At 45.5% G+C, this 20,227-nt stretch overlaps 1 protein-coding gene across 1 annotated transcript in view; it reads right to left on the bottom strand.

Moving 5' to 3' along the window:
* PITPNC1 (phosphatidylinositol transfer protein, cytoplasmic 1) overlaps positions 1-20,227 on the bottom strand; it is a 253,142-nt gene that overhangs the window by 172,259 nt on the left and 60,656 nt on the right. The window contains exon 2 of the mRNA XM_011954034.1: positions 3,567-3,715. Within this exon, the coding sequence (XP_011809424.1) occupies positions 3,567-3,715 (149 nt within the window). The remainder of the gene's footprint in view (positions 1-3,566; positions 3,716-20,227) is intronic.

Here is a 20,227-nt window from a genome sequence, read left to right as displayed (position 1 = left end):
TTTTGTATTTTTTGTAGAGACGGGGACTTGCCATGTTGCCTAGGCTGGTCTTGAACTCCTGGGCTCAAGCAATTTGCCCGTTTCAGCCTCCCAAAGTGCTGGGATCACAGGCGTGAGCCACTGCGCCCAGCCTGAAATCAATTTTTGAAATTAATTTTAGGATCAGAAGCTTGACCTCTCTTCCCTTAGTCCAGTACTGCTTTGACTTTCGCTCATAAAGGCTAACACTTTTTCAAGGAGGAAGACAGTAAGAAAAAGTTTACAGATTGCAGATTTGTGGGCTATACCTGTGAGATCAACATGCCACCTTATACAGATGGGCACACACTACCCAGGGGGTGGAGATTTCACTGACAGTTGCTTTGTACTTGGGGCTCAAAAAATAAATGCTTACATGCAATGGGATACTATTCAGCCATAGAACAGAACAAAGTACTGAAACTGCTTAATGTTATTAAAGGCTGAATCGTGTCCCCCCCAAAATACATACTGTGAAGTCCTGACCCCTAGTAACCCAGAATTTGGAGATAGGGTCTTTACAGAGGTAATCATGTTAAAATGAGGTCATTAGGGTGGGCCCTTATCCAAAATGCCTGGTGTCCTTATAATAAAGGGAAATTTGGACATGGACACAGGCAGGCATAGAGGAAGATGATGTGGAGAGAAAAACGGCCATCTATAAAGCCAAGGGTTGACGTCCAAACCAGATCCTTTCCTCACAGCCTCCAGAAGGAACCACGCCTGCTGACACCTTGATTTCAAACTTCTAGCCTCCAGAATTGTGAGACAGTAAATTCCTTTTTGTTTGTTTGTTTGTTTTGAAACAGGGTATCACTCTGTCACCCAGACTGGAATGCAGTGGTGCGATCTTGGCTCACCGCAACCTCTGCTTACAAGGCTCAAGTGATTCTCCTGCCTCAGCCTCCCAAGCAGCTGGGACTACAGGCATGTGCCACCACCACCCGACTGATTTTTATAGTTTTAGTAGAGACGGGGTTTCACCATGTTGGCCAGGCTGGTCTTGAACTCTTGACCTCAAATGATCCACCCACCTCGGCCTCCCGAAGTGCTGGGATCACAGGCATGAGCCCCCACTCCTGGCCCCAAATTTCTGTTGTCGAAGCCACCCAGTGAGTGGCACTTTGTTACAGCAGCCCTAGTACGCTCACGCAACAGGTACAAGGATTCCTTCCCGGGCGATGAAGGTGTTTTTGGAGAGAGGTGGTTTTGCACAACATTGTGAGCGTACCAGATGCCACCGATGGTTCCCTTTAACCTGGCTGATTTTATGTTATGTGAATTCCACCTCAATTTAAACAAAAGCACTGTTTCTGCTTCAGAAGCAGATACCCCTAAACCAAAGTACTGCCCAGGACCTCGGTGAGGGGCTTGGCAGACGAGTTATTTCCACCACTGGACCATCTTCAGGCGCTCCAACCCACTCACGTATGAAAAACATATGGGATCAAGGTCAGTGCATGACATAGAAAAGCCATTAGCCAGAGACGCCAGTCAGCCCTGGCTGGCTCAGCTCGAGCGCTTCCTGCTCGGTGGAGATGGGAATGGCTGAGGCAGCTGATTCACCGGCAGCCGATGGAGGGCCGGGTGGCCGGCCTCATTGATCATTCCAGTAGCTGCTGAATGAGCCGGCGCAGGGCAGACACTGGCATTAGCTCACCGAGATGGCGTCAGTCTGGGGGTGACCTGCAGACACTGGGGGTGGTGGGATGCTCGAGCCCAGACACCGAGGTGGTCAAGGACTCTGCAGCCGTCACTTCTTCCCCTCCTAAGGAAATCAGGCCCACTTTGCTGGTCGTGGCCATGGGAACTGGACCATTCCAGGAGCAGTGGTTTTGTTGTTGTTTTTAAATCTCATATTGACTCGCAGACACAAGCAGCACTTCGTCATTTGGGGGAGGGAGAAGAGACAGAAAGTCCTTAAACCACCTGTTTCAAAATCTCCAGAGACACTCCTAAAACTGCTGAATCTCAGGTTGTTCCAGACCTTCTCCATTCAGACTCTGGGGAGAAGAGAGTGGGAATCTTTCTGAAATGCGTGTAAATGCTGAGAACCGCTGCAGCAGAAGGTGGCAAAGGCAGCCATCAGCACTTGCTCAGCAATACACGTTCTGTCTTTAGGACGCCTGTTTCTTTTTTCCTCCTTTATACTCATTTCTTACAAAGCTCCATCCCTAACTTAGTGAAAATACCATATCCCTGACCACCAGCTCCAAACAAGCTTGTATGCTGCATAAAGGCCACAACATCCAAAGACATAGAAAGATTCTAAAGCCTTGAAAGCCTAAGAATTGACCATAGAATTGATGATGATGATGATGATATAGCATCACTTTATTCATTGCCCATTAGTGCAAGGTACTGATTAAGTGCTTTATATTTCTTTTGCCTTTCTTTTAAAAGAGACAGGGTCTGGCTGGGCGCCGCGACTCATGCCTGTAATTCCAGCACTCTGGAAGGCCGAGGCAGGCGGATCACCTGAGGTCAGGAGTTCAAGACCAGCCTGGTTAACATGGCAAAACCCTGTCTCTACTAAAAATACAAAAATTAGCCGGGTGTGGTGGCGCACGCCTGTAATCCCAGTTAATCAGGAGGCAGAGGCAGGAGAATCACTCGAACCCAGGAGGTGGAGGTTGCAGTGAGCCGAGATCACGCCACTGCACTCCAGCCTGGGCGACAGAGGGAGACTTTGTCTTAAAAAAAACAACAACAAAAAAAACCAAAAACAAAACCAAACACACACACACACACACACACACACACACGTAAGTAAAATAAATAAAAAATTTTAAAAAGTAAAAGCAGCGGGGTCTTACCCTGTCACCCAGGCTAGAGTTCAGTGGCTCACCTCAGCCTCGACTTCCTGGGCTCAAGCGATCCTCCTGTCTCAGCCCCTCGAGTGGCTGGGACTACAGAAGTATGCCACCACACCAGTTGATTTTTATTTTTTAACTTTTGTACAGACATGGTCTCATTATGCTAGTCTCCAACTCCTGGCTTTAAGCAATTTTCCCACTTTGGCCTCCTAAAGTGCCGGGATTACAGGCGTGAGCCACTGCACCCAGCCTATATTCTGGTTTTTTTTTTTTTTTTTTTTTTTTTTTGAGACAGTCTCGCTCTGTCGCCCAGGTCGGAGTGCAGTGGCGTGATCTCAGCTCACCGCAAGCTCTGCCTCCCGGCTTCACGCCATTTTCCTGCCTCAGCCTCCCAAGTAGCTGGGACTACAGGCGCCCACCACCACGCCCGGATAATTTTTTGTATTTTCAGTAAAGATGGGGTTTCCCCATGTTAGCCAGGATGGTCTCCATCTCCTGACCTTGTGATCCACCCGCCTCGGCCTCCCAAAGTGCTGGGATTACAGGCGTGAGGCACCGCGCCTGGCCGGGCAGATTCTGTTTTCAAAAGCAATGAGATTGGTGGTCGTAGACTGTGGATGTAGTTACTTTCCAAGTGACCTTTTCATCCCAGACACCCACAGCCTCCACTGTCACACCAGGGGGTCAGGTGGGAGGGGGCTCCTGGGCAGAATGCAGGCTGCCATGACTCACCTGTTGAGATACACCCGTTTCTCGGTGAACTGCCCATTGCCATGGTGAGGGTCCTCAAAAGGCTCATTCTGGACGACCTCCACCCCTTCTCCCCGGTCACTCTGTTCATGGCTGTGCTTGCTGATCATGTACAGCTGTCCAATTTTGTACTACAAAACAGAGTCAGAGACAGAAAGGTCAGCCCCACAGCATGCCCCTGACATCCCCCTCCAACCACAGCTTGGCGAGCCACTAATAACATCAGCACCTTCTGCTGAGAAGAGAAAGCAGCCACATGGGCCTCATGTTACTTTTCCTTGGGAGCTAGGGAGAGAACCAGTTGTGAGTAGAACGTCGAGACGGAGTGTTCCCGTGAATATTTTCCATCACCTTGGCAAATGCTCGGCGGGGTGGCTGGCAGTCTGTAAGCTTTGGCAGCCGACCAAACCTTGGGAAGGGGGACACTGGAGTCTCCCTTTGCATTCTACAGGGTTAAATGGAGCTAGAGTCCTGCTTGGCTTGGCCCAAGACAGCCAAGGGTGTGTGATTTCTGCCCTTGCTTTCTGCCTAATTAGCGGCATTGCTGAACATGGAGCATTAGATATCATCTATTTCTTCTATCCTCCCTCTCTCAAAATGCTCAATTCTCCCGGAAGCCTCTGTCTCCTAGAACAGCGGTTCTCAAAGGTGGCTGGATATTAGAATCACCTGGAAGCTTTTCAAAGCTCCAGAGGCCCAGGCCCCACCATGAGTGCAGCCAAGGTTCGGAATCCGAGCCCCCGAAGGCCGCTCCTTGCCGAGGACCACCTACAGTACCTTTAGCTCCTTTTCAGCCAATTCCATGAAAAGTGTGGAGCCTTCCAGTCCAAGGCCCCAAAACTCACCTGTCTTACCCTAAAATGCTCATGTGGAGCAGCATACTATATGGACATTTTCTGTCCTTTTTTCCTGTATGAGCTATTCTATCTGCCTTCCTGCCTCTCTGAAAACCCTAGGGCCAGCAGGAATTTCTTCCCCCAGTGGACTTTCAAAGTGGCAAAATGAATTTGATGGAAAAGAGAGAGCGGGGGTGGGGAGAGAGGAAGGAGGAAACTAAACAACTTTTGCATGCGGCACAACCCTGCTCAGAGTCAGGACGCAGGACGATGCGATCCTGCTGCCGTCCCTACTAGAGACAGACAATGGGTCATGACCACCGATGCCTCTGGGATGGGGGAGTGGGGCCTGAGTCTGCAACAAACTAATGAGGACTCGGGGTTATTCCCTAAGAATCTGCAGGGATGCGGGTCCCCTGTTTGTCTGTATAAGAGACAGAAATAGATTTTAAATTAAGGGGGCCGATGAAATGTACAAGTCAACAGTGCAGTTAGTTTCACAGCTGAGAAGACACCTGTGCCCGAAGGTCTCTCTCTCATTCTCAGGCAGGAGCAGGGACGGGAGTGTGAAGATGCTCTGAAAGGCTCTGGTCTGCAGCCAGCCCTAGGGACTGAGCCCAGTAACCATGACAATGGAAGCAAGCTTCTGTCTGGGTCTTCTCAAAGGCCTGTGTCTCCTATCTGTGCCACGCCCCTCTCCAGAATGGTCACATGAAAATACTCTTAATGTGAACGTATGTGTGCACGGGTCTGTGTGTGTGCACCTGTGCTTGCAGGAAGTGGGGAGTGCTGGGGATAAGACCAGGAAAAGGAAAAATAAAATTTAAAGATGAAATCACCTTTTCTGGTTTGAGATAGGGTCTCACTCTGTCACATGGGCTGGAGTGCTGTGGTGTGATCTCAGATCATTGCAACCTCCACCTCCCAGGCTCAAGCAATCCTCCCACTTCAGCCTCTCGAGCAGCTGGGACTACAGGTGCGTGCCACCATGCCCAGCTAATTTTTGTATTTTTAGTACAGACGGGGTTTCACCATGTTGGCCAGGCTGGTCTCGAACTCCTGACTTCGTAATCCACCCGCCTCGGCCTCCCAAAGTGCTGGGATTACAGGCATGAGCCACCGCGCACGGCCACCTATATTCATTTCTAATCTCTCAATGATTTGGCCAAGTGGGTATTGACAGACGAGGAAGGTGAGTCACAGAGAGGCTGAAGACTCTCTCCATGTTACGGAGTTTCTAGATGTCAGAATTGGGATTCTGACCCCCCAGAGGCCTGTACTCATTCTAGTCCACACAACTTCAGCCCTTATTTCTTTACCAAGTTAAATGCTTTCAAAATCTAGGCCTCATTATAATTTAAAAAGTGGAGAGGGAAGTGGCAGAAAGCTACTGCCTCTGACCTTTGCTATTGCAGAAGATGAGTAACAAAAATCTGATTGAAAGATCGAAGTTGTTGAGTATGTGCACATGTAAGGAATGGTGGAGCAATTATGCTCTAACTTCGTAAAATCTATTGTTATAATGCCAGAGTTTGGGTAATCATCATTACAGGCAATCATGACTAGAGACAGTTCCATGCTGCAGACTGAACCTCTGTGAGTTATCGTCACAACAGCGACTCCAAATAATTACCTCCATAGTCAAAAACATCATGGGATCCAGATCTTTCCCCACACACTGCACTGTATACTTGATAGAGCTGCAAAATTTGAGGCAAGGCAGAGTTGCATAATGTGCTGAAGAAGCCCAGCAGTTTCATTAGTTTGAACTTTTGCAAACTCTTATACATATATTTTATTTATTTATTTATTTATTTGAGACAGAGTCACCCAGGTGGAGTGCAGTGGCGCGATCTTGGCTCACTGCAACCTCTGCCTCCCAGGTTCAAGCAATTCTCCTGCCTCAGCCTCCCAAGTAGCTGGGATTACAGGCACACGCCACCATGCCTGGCTAATTTTTGTATTATTATTGTTTTTTTTTTTAGTAGAAATAGGGTTTCACCAGGTTGGCCAGGCCGATCTTGAACTCCTGACCTCAGGTGATCCTCCTGCCTCAGCCTCCCAAAGTGCTGGGATTACGGGCATGAGCCACCGCACCCAGCCAAGTCATTTAATCTTGAACCTTGATTTTTAAAAAAGGCAACCCCAAGCCAAAACTTCTGAGTACAGTAAGGGATTATCAAATGAGTGCTAACAATACCTTCAACATCAACCATGCCTGAAGAAATACTGGATCCAAAGTTTTAGGGTCAGCAGAGCTCTAAGTCATGACTGATTTTCACTTCGCCCTTCCCCAGCTGCCGTGTCTCAGAGTTTCTGCAAAACCAGCCTCCCATAACCCCCTACCCTAAAGCACCAAGTGGGTGCCATCTTCCTGCCAACCCATCTCTATGCCCTCCCTTCCTGTCCTCTTTCTTTCCCTCCATTAGTCCCAATACCATTTCCAAACATCACAAGGTGAACAGCAGGAACCATGGCTTTGCAATGTAGATTCCCAAACTGGGTGGTGTTACTCCCTGCCTGGGGACCTCAAGGCCCCAGGTCAGGAAACAGAATTTATTATTTACTTTGGCCTTTACCATCAAAATTAGCAGATGCCACATCACCTAACAAGCACAGAGAAACACCTGTCCCTCTGATTTAATGTGAAATCACATATTTACCCAGCTGTGAAATGTGTGTGATTCCTGCCTCACACTGGCTATGTGGATAGATGGAAAAGCAGAGAGTGATATCATTTGGCTTTCTTGGGAGTTTCCTGCATTCTTCACATCACCATTAATGCTTTTGTTGAAGCCTTTCTTCCAGCTTTCTCCGCTGTCAATACATGGATCTTAAAGCACAGGGAAGCAATTGCTTCAGGACGCACAAACTGTCCACTGCAGAGAGTGCCTGAAGGATAAACTACGCAGGACTCCGGCCCATCATTACTTCACACCAAGTGGTGTCAAAATTCTAATTACACACAGGAAAGGAGATCCAGTGAGTCCAGATTTTGACAACCTCGTCTCAGAAAGCTAGAGGTGAGAGCTGTCTGTTTTTCTGGTAATCCCACAGCACAGCTAAGGCCCTAGGACAAATGTTCTAATCTAATGGTTGGCAAAGTATGCAGGCTGGTGCCTGCTTTGTAAATAAAGTTTTATTGGAACACAGCAATGCTCATTCATTCTACGGCTGCTTTCACTTACAATGGCAGAGTTGAATACTTTGAGATACTATGTAATCCCCAGGGCTGAAAATATTTATTCTCTGGCCCTTTACAGAAAAAATTTGCAGACCCTTGTTCTATTCCATGGCTGGGTCCAGTCTGGGCCACTCTCAGCAGTTCATCTAGATCTGCTCTGCCCAGGACCAAAGCTATTTGCTATGTGTGGCTACTGAACCTCTGAAGCGTGGCCCATGGAATAGAGGGACCAAATTTTAAATTTTCTTTCATTTTAATTAATTTAAATTTAAGACTGGTGCTTGATTCCGTTATTAGAAAACCTTCATATATGTTTGAAACACTTTGGGTATGTGAATCTACTCTTTCAACTGGGAATTTTATGAATTCTAAATAAAGATCAAGTACTGCCAATGAAAATTTAGCATCTGTCTTGGGAGTGCTGTTTAAGTCTAAAATGCACACTAGATTTGGAAGACTTACTACAAAAAAAAAGCGAAATAGTTCATTAATAATTTTTATGTTGATTGAAATATTTTTTACATACTGGGTTAACTAATATATATATTTAAAATTAACTTCACTTGCTTTTTTTTTTCCTTTTCTTTCTTTTTTATTTTTTTAGAGACAGGGTCTCACTCTGTCATCCAGGCTGGAGTGCAGTGGTATGACCATAGCTCATTGCAGCCTTGACCCCCAGTGCTCAAGCAATCCTTCCACCTCAGCCTTTTGAGTCCACTGGGACTACAGGCAAGCACCACCACGTCCAGCTAAGTTTTGTATTTTTTCTGTAGAGATGGTATCTTGCATGTTGCTCAGGCTGGCCTCAAATTCCTAGCCTCAAGCCATCCTCCCACCACAGCCTCACCAAGTTTTGGCATTATAGGTGTGAGCTACTGTGAACCAGCCTATGTGTTTCTTTCTACACACTTTTTTAAATGTGGCCATTAGAAAATTTAGGCCGGGCGCAGTGGCTCACGCCTATAATCCCAGCACTTTGGGAGGCTGAGGCAGGTGGATCATGAGATTAGGGGTTCAAGACCAGCCTGACTAAGATGGTGAAACCCTCATCTCTACTAAAAATACAAAAGTTAGCCAGATGTGGTGCTGGGTGCCTGTAATCCCAGCTACATGGGAGGCTGAGGCAGGAGAATTGCTTAAACCCGGGAGGCAGAGTTCACAGTGAGCTGACATCGTGCCACTTTACTCCAGCCTGCATGACAAAGTGAGACTCTGTCTCAAAAAAAAAGAAAATTTAAAATTACATGTATGCTTTTCATCTGTGGCTCACATTTTCCTAATGGAAATTCCAGGCTAGACCCTAATTTAGACCAACTTGGATTCAGGGTGGAGCAATGATGCCCCACCAAGGCTTCACCAAGACTCTGGAGGCTGGCTGGTCAGACCTCGGAGGGAGGTCAAGAGTTTCCATGTGGCCGGCCGTGGTGGCTCACACCTGTAATCCCAGCACTTTGGGAGGCTGCGGGGGGCGGATCACGAGGTCAAGAGATTGAGACCATCCTGGCCAACATGGTGAATCCCCATCTCTACTAAAAATACAAAATTAGCTGGGTGTGGTGGCGCGTGCCTGTAGTCCCAGCTACTCGGGAGGCTGAGGCAGGAGAATCGCTTGAACCCAGGAGGCGGAGGTTGCAGTGAGCGGAGATCACGTCATTGTGCTCCAGCCTGGTGACAAAGTGAGACTCTGTCTCAATAAAAAAATAAAATAAAAAAAGAGAGCGTTTCCACGTATTTCCAAGCTGGTGAGGTGGAGCACTAGTAATTAGGGTTGCATTTGGAGAGGCCCTCCCTCCCTGAGGACTGGCTATTACCTGGGCCTCCAGAGAGGTGATAATTGTTCACAGTGGGCTGTGATGGAAAGCAATGGGGTTTTAAAAATGAAAACGTGAAGCCAGCGTCCTGATTCTACCTTTGACTAGCTTTGTAACCTTAGACGACTTACTTCTCTGAGCCACAGTTTATTATCATTAAAACGAAACTAATAGAATACCTCACAAGACATGGTGAGAATCAAGTGAGAAAAAAAAAACTTAAAAATTAAAATGCTTCGTAAATTGTATAATAAAACTGTACACCAACTGCCCTCGCCACTGCTCCTTCTACTTGGCCACATGTCTGACTGTGACTTGCAGATCTGTTTCATTCATATCCCTGTTATGCTGCGGGTTCCAGAAAGTATAAGAGAATGAAGCAACTGCCATATACTTGTATAATGCCAAAACCAAAGGAAACTTGACCATCTGCTCAAAACTATCTTTTCCTTCTGTAAAAATTTCATTAGATGGCAGTCAGATTGACTACTTCCCATAAGTATTATAAAAAGCTTGAGAATTTCCACTTAGATGAGGCAGCTAGAACTGTCAAGTTCGAAGAGACATAAAGTGGAATGGTAGCTGCCAGGGGCTGGAAAGAGTGGGTAATGGAGTGTTTAGGGCACAGTATTTCAGTTTAGGATGATTAAAAAAAAAAGCTTCTGGAGGTAAATGGTGATGACGGTTTTGCAACAATGTGAATGTACTGAATGTCACTGAAATATACACTTAAAATTGGTTACAGTGGGCCAGACATGGTAGTCTATGCCTGTAATCCCAGTGCTTTAGGAGGCTGAGGTGGGAGGATAGCTTGAGCCCAGGAGTTCCAGGTTGCAATGCAGTGAGCTATGATCATGCCACTGTGCTCCAGCCTGGGCAACAAAGTGAGACCCCATTTAAAAAAAAAAAAGATTAAAATGGTAAATTTTATGATATGTATATTTGATCACAATGAAAAAGGCTCAGAACTTGTCATTTTTCAGTGAGTATGGCTCATGCCTCAAGGTAACCATCTAACAATTACTTTATGATTATGAAAAAAATATTAAAGTTTATTATGAAATAATTTTTAAAATTATTTCTATTTGATGAACCTTTGGTTTGGAAGCTTCATGAAAGGTATTGAGCCTAGAAGACTAGGAGAAAGATAAAAAGACTCCCCGGAGAAACAATGTTCCCTGAGATTCCCTGATTCCTGCCATGCCAGGGGAGTTCTTTGCTTGCTGTGCCCTGAGCCTAGATGTCTTTGTTTTTTTGGTGGTGGGGGACGGAGTTTCACTCTGTCGCCCAGGCTGGAATGCAGTGGTGTGATCTCGGCTCACTGCAATCTCCACCTCCTGGGTTCAAGCAATTCCCCTGCCTCAGCCTCCTGAGTAGCTGGGATTACAGCATGTGCCACCACACCCAGCTAATTTTTGTATTTTTAGTGGAGACAGGGTTTCACCACGTTGGCCCAGCTGGTCTTGAACTCCTGACCTCAGTGATGCACCTGCCTCAGCCTTCCAAAGTGCTGGGATTACAGGCATGAATCACCACACCCAGCCCGAGAGGTCTTTAATATACGACCATTCTGGAGGATTCCCGTCGGTGATGCTCCCATGGAACAAGGTACTGACTACGTGGGCCATGCTGCAGACAAAGACCCGGCAGAAAGGAAGGAGTAATTAACTGAACCCAAATGCGTTCTGATCCGGTCTCAATGAGAACACATTCCTCAATAAGCATGAATGTCACATGAACATCACATTCACCGTCTACCCTCTCCAGTTGCTCCTTATCCCAAAGTTCTGCCCGAGAGTAACTCTACAGCGAGACCAATTCCAATTCCTTTTTCCTTTGGGAAAGCAGCATGTATTTTTACCTCCAACAGCTGGATCTGATTTGGGTTCTGCCCAAGCTGAGAACATGACTGGCTAAGCCCTCAGTCTTCCAGGCCCTGTGATTCAGTGTGTGGATTTCTCCATGTAGACAGGAAGGTTAAAAAAGAAAAAAAAAAAAGGTGTAAAGTTCTTGGGTGTTTTGTCAGATGTCTCTCAGGCAGGTCAATAAACCATGAAAACCAATATCCGATCCCACAAAGAAAACACAAACCAGCAGCTCATATTTCAGGATATCAGTGCATCATCACATATTTCTCTTCTCTCTTGAGTTTTTATAAGCAGCCCTCGGAGGTGTCTTGTTGACGTAATACCTGTGTCATTATGCCAGGGTATGGGAATGAAAAAGCTGATAAAAAGATTTAAGAAGAAGCTGGGTTATCAACAACTTAATTCAAAAAAATCCCCCTTTTGTGACAAACTAATATAAACTGTGTTGGACGCTGATGCTTAACCCATCCTAAGTTCTGGACTGAACTGAATAGAAATAGAGCAACTGAACTCCAAGGGAAGGGCTCAGGCTATGCTTCGTGCTGGTGCCAGCACAACCTCTATCCCTGCGGTTGCTGTAAGACTGTGCAAATCGTCTCAAGGGCACTCGACCATGGAGGAGAATAATCTACTTGACTGAGTCCAGGAGAGTAACAATAGTCTTCATAGTCTATGCAAGTAAGAGTGCATGTATATTTTGCTGCTTCTTCCAACACTGACTCGCTTTTAGGGGTGATGTTTGAGCCCCGAGAATTCACTCGACTCATAAATTGAAAAGCCAAGATGGTAACATGCAGCACTTATAGGCTACTTGATAAGCACTGGCTAAGGCAGTGGGTGTCATGTCCTTGTAGTTATAAATGACAAGCTGAGCAAATTAGCCATTAGTGGGAGCCCATGAAGAATGATTAAGAGACCAAAGGCAGGAACTGCCAGAACCACAAGGGCAGTTGGTTCTAGAAGCAGAACATGGGATTTCTTCACACATTGGCTGTGGAGATGGTATCAGTTCTTAACGGTCCTGTGCACTCCGTTTCATCATTCAACATGCATTTCACATGTATGCCAAGCCCTGCAGATGCTGGATGCAGAGCTGCAAACAAGATACGCTTGGTGTCTGGCGAAGAGGGGGCATTTCTTGAGCGTTTCTGCCTTGAAGCCAGAAGACTGAAGGAAACTGATGCATTCATCAGAGCTCTCTAACAGTTTGCCAGGAAATGTGAAACCGATCGCAACTCAAGTTAATGGAGAGGTTTGCTGACAAGTCTGACCTTTAGTGAGCAATCAAGGCTCTTGTGTTTACTACAGAACATAAACCCACAGTCAATCACAAGACCAAAAAGGGGGAAAATCAAGATAGAGCTTTCCCAGGAAACATATCCTGCGCCATCTGCTTGTGACCCCTTTGTCATCTCTGTAACCTTAGCCCCATAAACAGAGGTCTTCCCGGCAGAAAGGTCTATCCACTACCAAGGTAGCAAGGCCTTTCCAGAATGAAAAGAACCGTTGTTTGTGAAGCCTAATGCACCTGTCAGTCAACCCTTTATGAAATCCTTAATGAAAATGGCTGGTAGCATCAAGGGAAGCCACAGTACCACTTAAAAGCAGAAATCTTTCAGGAATGACAGCAATTAGTTTCGCCGTCTTTGAGACCTTCTGAGAACAGAGGGTGAAGGAAATGCAAAGAGAAGCACTTGCTGCTTCAGGTACAATTGAACAACGGGAGTTCTTAATGTTTTGAAAGAGTTATTCAAGGCACTTCATGCCTAGACAAACAAGATCTCAGTGATATCTGAGGGTCACCGGACTCCTCTGCTTACTTAGATGCTAGCTGGCTTGGCAAGTGGTTTTGGGGTTCTGGTAACTACCTAGCAAGACTGGGAGACAGTTATAACCAAATTATATATGTGGATTGAGACTTGGAAAGTTCCAGCATCTTTGCTCACCCCACTTAGAAGCCCCAGGTTCCACAGGCATGGATGGTATTTGTAGCCAGAGAGGGTGTGTGGCTGGTGGCAGGGAGGCCACAGTTGGCCTGAGAGTGTTTCTTCCTTGGTAAAAAGAAGCAGGTAACAGATTGAGGAAAGCAAATGGGTGTCAACTCCTGCTCTCCTGAGGTAGTCAGTGAAGACAGGGAAAACAGTAAGTGTGATACAGTTCCGGGAAATGCTACATTTAAAAAACTCTGTCTTCTGGCTGGGCACCCCAGTGCCTCACACCTCTAATCCCAGCACTTTGGGAGGTCAAGGCAAGAGGATTACTTGAGGTCAGGAGTTCAAGAACAGCCTGACCAACATGGTGAAACCCTGTCTCTACAAAAAATACAAAAATTAGCAAGGTGTGGTGGCACACGCCTGTAGTCCCAGCTACTTGGGAGGCTGAAAGAGGAGAATCGCTTGAACCCAGGGGGCGGAAGTTGCAGTGAGCCGAAATAGCGTTGGTGCACTCCAGCCTGGGGGGACAGAGCAAGACATCATCTCAAAAAAAAAAAAAAAAAAGAATGCTGCTGTGAACATCAGTATACAAGTATCTGAGTCTCTGCTTTTCATTATTTTGAGTACAGACCTAGAAGTGGAATTGCTCAATCATTTGGTAATTCTATGTTCAACTTTTTGAGTAACCACCAAACTGTTTTCCACAGTTTTACGTCCCTACCAGTAATGCAGGAGGGTTCTGATTTCTCCACATCTCCACCAACACTTGTTTTACATTTAAAAATACTTTTAGGGAAAGGGTCTTGCTCTGTCACCCAGGCTACAGCGCAGTGGTGTGAAATAGCTCACTGCAGCCTCAAACTCCTGGGCTCAAGCGATCCTCCCACTTCCGCATCTGGAATAGCCGGGACTACAGGCACACAGCACTATGCCTGGCTAATTTAAAAAATTGTAGAGATGGGTCTTGCTATGTTGCCCAGGCTAGTCTCAACTGATCCTCCTGCCTCACCTCCCAAAGTATTGGGATTACAGGTATGAGCCACCATGGCTGGCCCATCATTTTCCTTTTTTTTTTTTTTTGATAACAGCCATCCTAACAGGTGTGACATGATTACAGGATGTTTTAAAGTCAACTCTAGGTTCTCTCTTAGACCACTTATTCTTGCAAAGTCCATTTTAGGTGGTGCTTGAGTATTTCACATCCTTCTTCCAAATAAGTACTGAGACAGCCCGGGTAGGGATTTCAACCCCATTATTTAATTAAACCAGAAGAGTCAATCAGTAGGGTCCCGATTAAACCCTGATAAGCTAAGATGGTTAATTTTTAGGGGGCTGGAAGGCATCCCCTTGAAATATTCTGGTTGCAAACATAAGATAAGTTTAATTCAGTAAGTCTCTTTGACGTCAAAAAGGTCCAAACACCTTTACAAACAGTTAAATCACTCTTTGTAAGGGCACCACAAAGAGGTAGCTATGAATTATTACCTTAGGGAACCCAGGAGTGGTGGTAGGCATGACCTGAAAAAGCACTTCTATTTCTGTTATAGAAGCTGCTTTCAGTATTATTTTGATGGCCTGTCCAGGAATGTAGTAAATTACAGAATCGCAACACAGAAGGCAACTGAGTCCCACAGAGCTTACTTACAAATTGCATGTACATAATTTATATCCAACAATTTGGGGTGAAAAAGCCATTCTTGATCATTTGCATTTTTCATGTTTTGCTTGCAGATCAAGTCACTTTTTATTCTATTTTAGGTGACAACTACTGTTGAAAAAGTAATCTTAAAGATGACTTTAAGCTCTATAGTTGAACATATAGGTGTTTCCCATACTTTTTAAAAAATATATGCAATTTGGTGGCTGTTAGTATATTCACAAGGTTGTGAAATCATCACTGCTATCCAATTCCACATTTTCATCATCTCCAAAAGAAACTCCATACCCGCGAACAGTCATCCCCCATTCTGTTCTCCTCCCAGCCCCAGCAACCACTAAGTTACCTTCTGTTTCTATGGATGTGGCCATTCTGAATATTCATATCAATGGAATCATAAAATACATAGCCTTTTGTCACTGACTCCCTTCATTTAACATGTTTTTAAGATTCACTCATGTTTAGCATGAATCAGTACTTCCTTTTCATTACTAAACAATATTCCATTTTATGGATATACCACCTTTTGTTTATCCATTCATCAGTTGATGGAAATTTGGGTGGTTTCCACCTTGTGGCTATTATGAATAATGCTGTTATGAGCATCTGTGTGTGAGTCTTTTGAGGACGTATGTTTTCATTTGTCTTGGATGTGGAATTACTGGGTCCCACGGTAACAACATGTTTAACCTTTTGAGGAACTGTCAGACTTTCCTCCATAGCAGCTGCAGCATCTCATACTTTCTTTTGATAGTTTCAAGTTATGTACAGCAATAAGAGAGCCAAATAAGTGACTTCAAGAGTAAGCTAAAGGACAGGTGTGGTTGTCCAAGTCACTGTTTTATGCACTTGGGCACATCATCCATTGAACAACGATCACAGGCGGCTCTCCAGCCACGTGGCATCTTGTCATTATTCTTTGAGGACAACAAAGAGCTGAGCTTCACATTACATACAACTAGTGTGAGAAGCTAAGACCTCATGTCCAAATGTGCTAATTACACAGCATTGATGGAAAGGGTGCAAGGGGTTAGGAACAGAGCAGCATGGGGTACTGTTGTTAGGGGGGTGTGCCACATGGAAAATTAGGCTTGATCTGTGCATGAATAGAAACTAGCATGGCTGGGCGTGGTGGCTCATGCCTGTAATCTCAGCACTTTGGGAGGCTGAGGCAGATGGATCACCCGAGGTCAGGAGTTCGAGACCAGCCTGGCCAACATGGCGAAAAGCCTGTCTCTACTAAAAATACAAAAACTAGTCAGGCGTGGTGGTGGGCACCTGTAAACCCAGCTACTTGGGAGGCTGAGGCGGGAGAATCGCTTGAACCTGGCAGGCGGTTGCAGTGAAAATGGGGCCACTGCACTCCAGCCTGGGTGACTAAGCTAGATTCCATCTCAAAAAAGAAACTAGCATGGCAAGAAGGAACGGGGAGGTCACTGCCCGCAAGCAAGCTCTGAAAATCTACTTGCTCACAGCAAAACTTCACTACCTCACCAGGACCCCTGCAGATGTATGACAGAAGTAATCTTAAAAGCTGCCACCCAGAGCCCTGGCTTCTATAGGTTCAGCACAGTTCTAAACTATTTATACTATTTAATCCTCAACAATGCAATCAGGAAGGTAGTGTTTTTAATCCCTATTTGACAAATGAAGAAACTGATGCACAGAAGTTAAGTCACTTGCCCAATGTCACCCAGGTAGTAAGTAGTAGAGCTGGGACTTGAACCCAGCCCATCTAGCCCCAGCATGCACTCAGGCATTAATCTCCTCAGCCACTTGCTTGACATGCAGATAAAAAAGGCTAGGTGATGAAAACGTCACAGCAAGTAAAGTGACTGCTCACTCCTGCATGCTGCTGACAGTTTCAGGTTGATGGTAAGAAGAGTTCTTTTTTACCAAAGAGATGAGAGACAGCAGAGCCAAGGAGAGCAAAAAGAGGAGAGGTCACAGGGGAAGTAATCCTGGGGACGAAATCAGAAGCCAAGAGCCTGAGATCCTCGGTCCTGCTCCTAGAAGATCTTCCTCCTACATAAATTCCTGCACACAACCATGAAAAGAAGCACAGCCGCCCATCAAAGTCCTTGAGACTTGAAAGTAAAAATTACAATTAATTAGTCCACCTAATTTGGACTCACAAAATGCGTGGGTGGGAGAGATTCCTGCAGCTGACAGCTGATGTGACAGTTATTTCATGAAAAGGAAAGCAGAACGTCCCTGCCTTTGGATTTGAATGTTTCCAAATGTGATTCCAAGCCCTCGCCTGAAACAATACTCAGGACAAGTGCTGAATATAGATATTCTGTGGGAGAAAAATCCCTTCCGCTTGCCCAGTCAACCTCAAGTGTAGGAAAATAAGCTGAAATATCCACTTCTTTTCACCCTTCTTCAGAGCTTGTCCAATAAAGGCTCCACGCCCAGCCCACACTCTCTTACCAGTTGGAAATTAGATTCCTAATGGCATTTGGGGAGGCAAGAATCGCATATTCAAAGTGTTCATTAAGCCATTCCAGTTATCTGAATCTAAGTGTTTTGTGATCCACTAAAGTGATGTATACTACTCCTTTTGCTCACTCTACCAGGAGAGATGTACAATCTAAGTTCCTGTCTATATCCTAATGATATACATTAAGGACTGTCCATTAAGGGAGACCACAAACTCCTCTGTGGGAAGAGAATGAGGGAGAGGCTCTAGAAATGAATCAGCACGTCTTCTTCCCTGTTCTCCTTCTCTTGGGCACGCCTTCCTCCCCATTCCCAGAGGAAGACGTTTCCAGAACTGCTGACAACCCTTAGAGGAAGAAGGCCTTTCTTCCCTTTCTCCTCTTGGGCAGATGGTATTTGCATACTGACATATTGTAAATCTAGTCACCCAGGTAACAGGGCTCCAGTTAGCAACAGCGGAATGAAGGTCAGCCTGGTTCCTTCTAAAATTAGAAATCAGACAAATCTGATTTTTAACCATTCAAGGTAGGATGCCCGGTTAGATGGCAAATTCAATTATCAAAATGAATTTTCAGTTGGGAGACCGAGCACTAGTTAATAAAGGCAAAGTGGTGCATTTCAACACGATCGTATCATAGGTTTTCATGTGTTGAAGTTTTAGCTCCATGATTTTATTTCTGTAAATAATCCTAACTTTGACTCCAGTGTCTGTTGGCAGAGTCATCTTTGACTGGGGCATCTTCCTTGACTTTTTTTTTTCCTTTTTTAATTGAGACAGAGTCTTGCCCTCTCACACAGGCTGGAGTGCAGTGGCTCAATCTCAGCTCACCGCAACCTCCACCTCCCAGGTTCAAGTGATTCTCGTGCCTCAGCCACTAGAGTAGCTGGGACTACAGGCACGTGCCACCATGCCGGGCTAATTTTTGTATTTTTTAGTAGAGACAGGGTTTTACCATGTGGCCAGGCTGGTCTTAAACTCCGGATCTCAGGTGATACACCTGCCTTAGTCTCCCAAAGTGCTGGGATTACAGGCATAAGCTACGGCACCTGGCTTCCCTTGACTTTCACAGTTGATCAGTTATCAACAACTGTGAATTTGGCCAGGCACGATGGCTCACGCCTGTAACAGCACTTTGGGAGGCCGAGGCAGGTGGATCGCCTGAGGTCAGGAGTTCAAGACTAGCCTGGCCAACATGGTGAAACCCCGTCTCTACTAAAAAATACAAAAATTAGCTGGGTGGGTGGTGGGCGCCAGTAATCCCAGCTACCCGGGAGGTTGAGGCAGGAAGAACTGCTTGAACCCGGGAGTAGAGGTTGCAGTGAGCTGAGATTGAGCCACTGCACTCCAGCCTGGAAGACAAAGCGAGACTCCGTCTCAAGACAAAAACAAAAACAAAAAACCTGTGAATTCTACACCAAATATTCCAAGGATTTAAGGTCTTCCACAGTTGGTGTCCCCTCTTCCCCACATAATCTCTCCCTCACAGCCAACTGCCCGGCAGTGAACAAGTTCCATATCTTCTACCCTCTTCTATCTGACCTACACAGATCCCCCCACTACCTGGGATTTTTTTTTTTCTCTTCTTTGCTTTCCCTGATCATGGAGGCGGGGGGTCTTGGGTAGGCTTCGAGGAGCACAGGAATTGTGCACAATCCCCTTCGACCATCCATTTCTCAAAAGGCCCATGTTCCAAAGAGGTCAAGAGCCACTATCTAATTACAAATGGTATCTACACCAGCATTTCCCGTAACGATTTTAAAGAATGATAGAGCCATAGGATGCTAAGCAGTGGGAGGAAAAGAGCTTCACAGTCAAACGAATGTGGGTGACATTAGGTCAAATAGAATTCCACAAGTTTTTCCTGAAAGCCTTCTCAGTCTTTGCTGTACTGATACGCACGTGACCACTCACTGATTTCACGGGAAAGCCCCCTTCCAGCAGTCTCTTCTTCCTGTGCCCTTAGTGACTCCTAGAACGCATTAAGGGCAAGGTGAGCTTTACTCCCACTTGGCAACTACCAAGTCATGAACTGCTTTGTGATAATTCTTCTGTGACTGTTTTTAGCTATTTATTTTTTACTATATATATAGTATATATATGTATACATAGTATATACAGTATACATACACACAGAGTAAAAATAGAGTATATGTATATATACATATATGTATATACATATATACACACACACATACATATATATGTAGGTATAGATATAGATAAAGAGTATTCCTGTGTTGCTCAGGCTGGAGTGCAGTGGCGGGATCTCAGCTCACTTTTGCCTCCTGGGTTCAAGCTATTCTCCTGCCTCAGCCTCCCAAATCGCTGGGATTACAGTAGCCCACAACCATGCCTGGCTAATTTTTGTATTTTTAGTAGAGACGGGGTTTCGCCGTGTTGACCAGGCTGGTCTCTAATTCCTGACCTCAGGTGATCCACCTGCCTCAGCTTCCCTAAGTGCTGGGATTATAGGCATGAGCCACTATGCTTGGCCTTACTATATATTTTTAATAATTATTAGAAGTGATTTCTATATGATTGTGTGCATCCCATTATGTTGTGCTTATTTTATATCTGTCTCCCCTACTAGATTGGAAGCCACTTGAGTGTGGGGTACACAACTTGACTTTATCTTTTCAGATACTGCCAAGCTGGCTGGAGCTTAGATAACTCCAGATATATGAATAAGTGATCGAGCTTATCTCCCCAACTAAGATATGAACTACATTTTAAATACGTTTTGTATTCTCATAGCACCTAGAACGCAGCTTTTCTTATGGTAAAAAAGTCAATAAAATTCTTAAAAATCAAATGCATTGGGCCGGGCGCAGTGGCTCACGCCTGTAATCCCAGCACTTTGGGAGGCCAAGGCGGGCGGATCACGAGGTCAGGAGATTGAGACCATCCTGA

This window comes from Colobus angolensis, unplaced genomic scaffold (genome assembly GCF_000951035.1).
Source record: "Colobus angolensis palliatus isolate OR3802 unplaced genomic scaffold, Cang.pa_1.0 Scaffold1, whole genome shotgun sequence".
Lineage (NCBI taxonomy): Eukaryota > Metazoa > Chordata > Mammalia > Primates > Cercopithecidae > Colobus > Colobus angolensis.
The sequence above is the reverse complement of the archived record's forward strand: the minus strand, read 5'-3'. Positions and strand labels throughout refer to the sequence as shown.